We start from the raw sequence: 2,920 nt of genomic DNA, 5'->3' as shown, positions 1-2,920 counted from the left end.
CTAGTTACTTAAAAAAAGTAATCTGATTACGTAACTCGCGTTACTTGTAATGCATTACCCCCAACACTGATCCTAACCATATAGTTAGTAGTTAATTAATATTACTCAGTACTTAAATGTATAATTACTCTGTAACAAGGACACCTTAAAATGAAGTGTAACAGTATTTGATATGTGATTAAATTACGCAGCCTAATTTAGTTTAGCTAGACGTAAAGCACGCGAAATGTATAAATAAATAAAAATCCCTAACGCAAATTAACCATGGGTTTATTGTAGTAATCGTGTAGTAACCATGGTTTTTTGGCGTATTGGTTACCATTTGTATAACCACAGTTTTACAACAAGTACCATCGTTAAACTATGGCTAGTGTTGCAAAATCATGGTTAGTTTGTAGTTACCATGGTTTAACTATAGTTTGTTTTTGTTTTTGTAGGGATTACTTCATGAAGTGGAAATCAAACCTTTAAGCAACATTACAAGGTTGGCCAAAAAAAAAGTAGTCTATTCTTGGCACATACAGTAGCCTACATACTAGCGCGCGCGCTGGCGCTCTCCACAGACGCTTCTGAGCAGCAGAAGGAGCAGAACATCCCATTTCTGCTTTTTCCCTTTCTGCGTGATCAGTGTAAGCTGGAAATGTCTTCTTCTACAGAGATGACGGCCACCGCGAAGATCACCCCGGAGGTTCTCCACGAACTCCTGCAGCACTACAACCTCTCGCGTCGGGAATTCATCCACACCTACAACATCCAGCCTTTGGTCTACATCCCAGAACTCCCTGCCGGAGCCAAAACCACGTTTGTCGTGATGTACGTGATTATCTTCGCGCTGGCGCTGGTCGGGAACAGTTTGGTGGTGTATATCGTGGTGCGTAAACGCGCGATGCGCACCGCCACCAACATCTTCATCTGCTCGCTCGCGGTCAGCGACCTGCTCATCACCTTCTTCTGCATCCCCTTCACACTGCTGCAGAACATCTCTTCTGAGTGGCTGGGAGGTCAGGATCACTTTAATTAGTCGTTAACAAAATATGACGATGGGTAGTTGACAGGTTAGAAGAGTCTGCTGTCCTGCAATAACATGCTACACTATTCTTCATTTCAAACTATTCAAACATTTCATATGTATAATTCAGTTATGTTCAATAGTATATGAGCTCATATTAATTAGAATACGCAATGAACAACTTCTGCAGGATTAGATGAGCATGCATCTAAAACACATTTTCCTCTATACAGATGTTGAGTTTATGTTATTTGTGAATTGCACATAAATCAAACACTTTACCTAAAACATTTAATATTTCATATTTTAATATGCTAAACTGTAATATTTCACATTCAGTGTCAAGTCAATGTGTGAAGTCTAAATACTTTCCTAATTTATCATATACCATAGATGTTGTTTTATGAGATCATATTAATTGAGGCTACATGGAATATTAGTAGGTTTATAAACTCATTTGTCAAATTGTAAGAGCATTTAAAATTCACTATAAAAAGGTTATTAAAATGGGAAAATGTAATTAATAATGTAAATAATTTAAAGTGAAACATGAAATTCACATTCACATAAATTCAATACATTAAATGCATATCAATTTTTTTAAATTGTATTTATTTGTCATTTTTATATTTCAACTTTTATTTATTAAATACATTTAGTTTATTCATTTATATTTTTACATAAACTTGTGAAAACGTGCTGTCAACTATTCAGAACTACACACACACACTCACACACCTGCAGCACACACACTCACACACACTCACACTCACACACACTCACACACCCACTCACACACACACACACTCACTCACACTCACACTCACACACACTCACACACCTGCAGCACACACACTCCCTCACACACACACACACACACACACACAAACACACACACACACACACACTCAAATATATACTTCATATATGCAAAAGCACCACAAAGTATCATGATAATACTATTATAGTACTATTTTTTGTGGCATGTCAGATAGCACCATAGTATTATGTAAAGTACCTTGGCATATAATGTAAATACCATGATTTACAAATATGGCAATCAATCAGTAGCACAGTATGTTTAAAAACTCATGGTATTACCATCGGACAGCATCTTAATGTTTTATAAGGACTGTGAGCTTTAATTAAAGAGATGCTTCAGGTCTGAATCTAAAGTAGGATTATGAGAAGTGTGGAGCAAATACACATCAAACATTTGCTTCTCTCATCTTTATATTTATCACTGCATTAAAACATGGAATTTTAAAATGTAAACACGGTTTAATATTACAACAAGAAGTCATTAGACAAATATATGCACACCTGTATGGAAACACATTCACTGTCAATGACTGTTGTGAGCGACAGTGCGCTTTGGTAAGTTTGTCTTCATGTCATGGTGACACCCAATGAGAGTGCAGACAGTGCAGGTCATGTGATCTACGACTGATGCAGCAGCAGCACAGGTTTTAAGCATGCTAATTTTCCCATAAAACTGTAAATTATGCAGTGCTGAAGACTGAGCGACTTCCGAGGTCATCAAACTAGAACTTACTTTCTTCACCGTGTGCTTGAGTTTCTGCTCTCCTGCATTAGTATACGTGTCAATGGACGTGAATGGAGCACAGTGTTCAGTGAGACACCTTAAATCCTCAATAATTCAGGGTTTTGTACTGCTCTCATTCCCTCTGGACAAACGTTCTTCTGCAGTAAATCATGTGATATGTGATATGTGACCCTGGACCACAAAACCAGTCATAAGGGTCAATTTTCTGAAATTTAGATTTGAACATCATCTGAAAGCTGAATAAATAAACTTTCCATTGATGTATGGTTTGTTAGGATAGGACAATATTTGGCTGAGATACAACTATTTGAAAATCTGGAATCTGAGGGTGCAAAAAAAAAAAA

The 2,920-nt window shown here is 37.0% G+C and overlaps 1 protein-coding gene across 1 annotated transcript in view; it reads left to right on the top strand.

Annotated features, from left to right (window-relative positions):
• The first annotated feature begins 658 nt into the window (after positions 1-658).
• Positions 659-2,920, top strand: part of LOC107659649 (pyroglutamylated RFamide peptide receptor-like) — a 31,947-nt gene continuing 29,685 nt past the window's right edge. Inside the window, exon 1 of the mRNA XM_016448659.1 lies at positions 659-1,001. Coding sequence (XP_016304145.1) covers positions 659-1,001 — 343 coding nt within the window. The remainder of the gene's footprint in view (positions 1,002-2,920) is intronic.

Source organism: Sinocyclocheilus anshuiensis, unplaced genomic scaffold, assembly GCF_001515605.1.
Source record: "Sinocyclocheilus anshuiensis isolate Anshui unplaced genomic scaffold, SAMN03320099.WGS_v1.1 scaffold75, whole genome shotgun sequence".
NCBI lineage: Eukaryota > Metazoa > Chordata > Actinopteri > Cypriniformes > Cyprinidae > Sinocyclocheilus > Sinocyclocheilus anshuiensis.
This window is presented reverse-complemented; position numbering and strand designations above follow the sequence as displayed.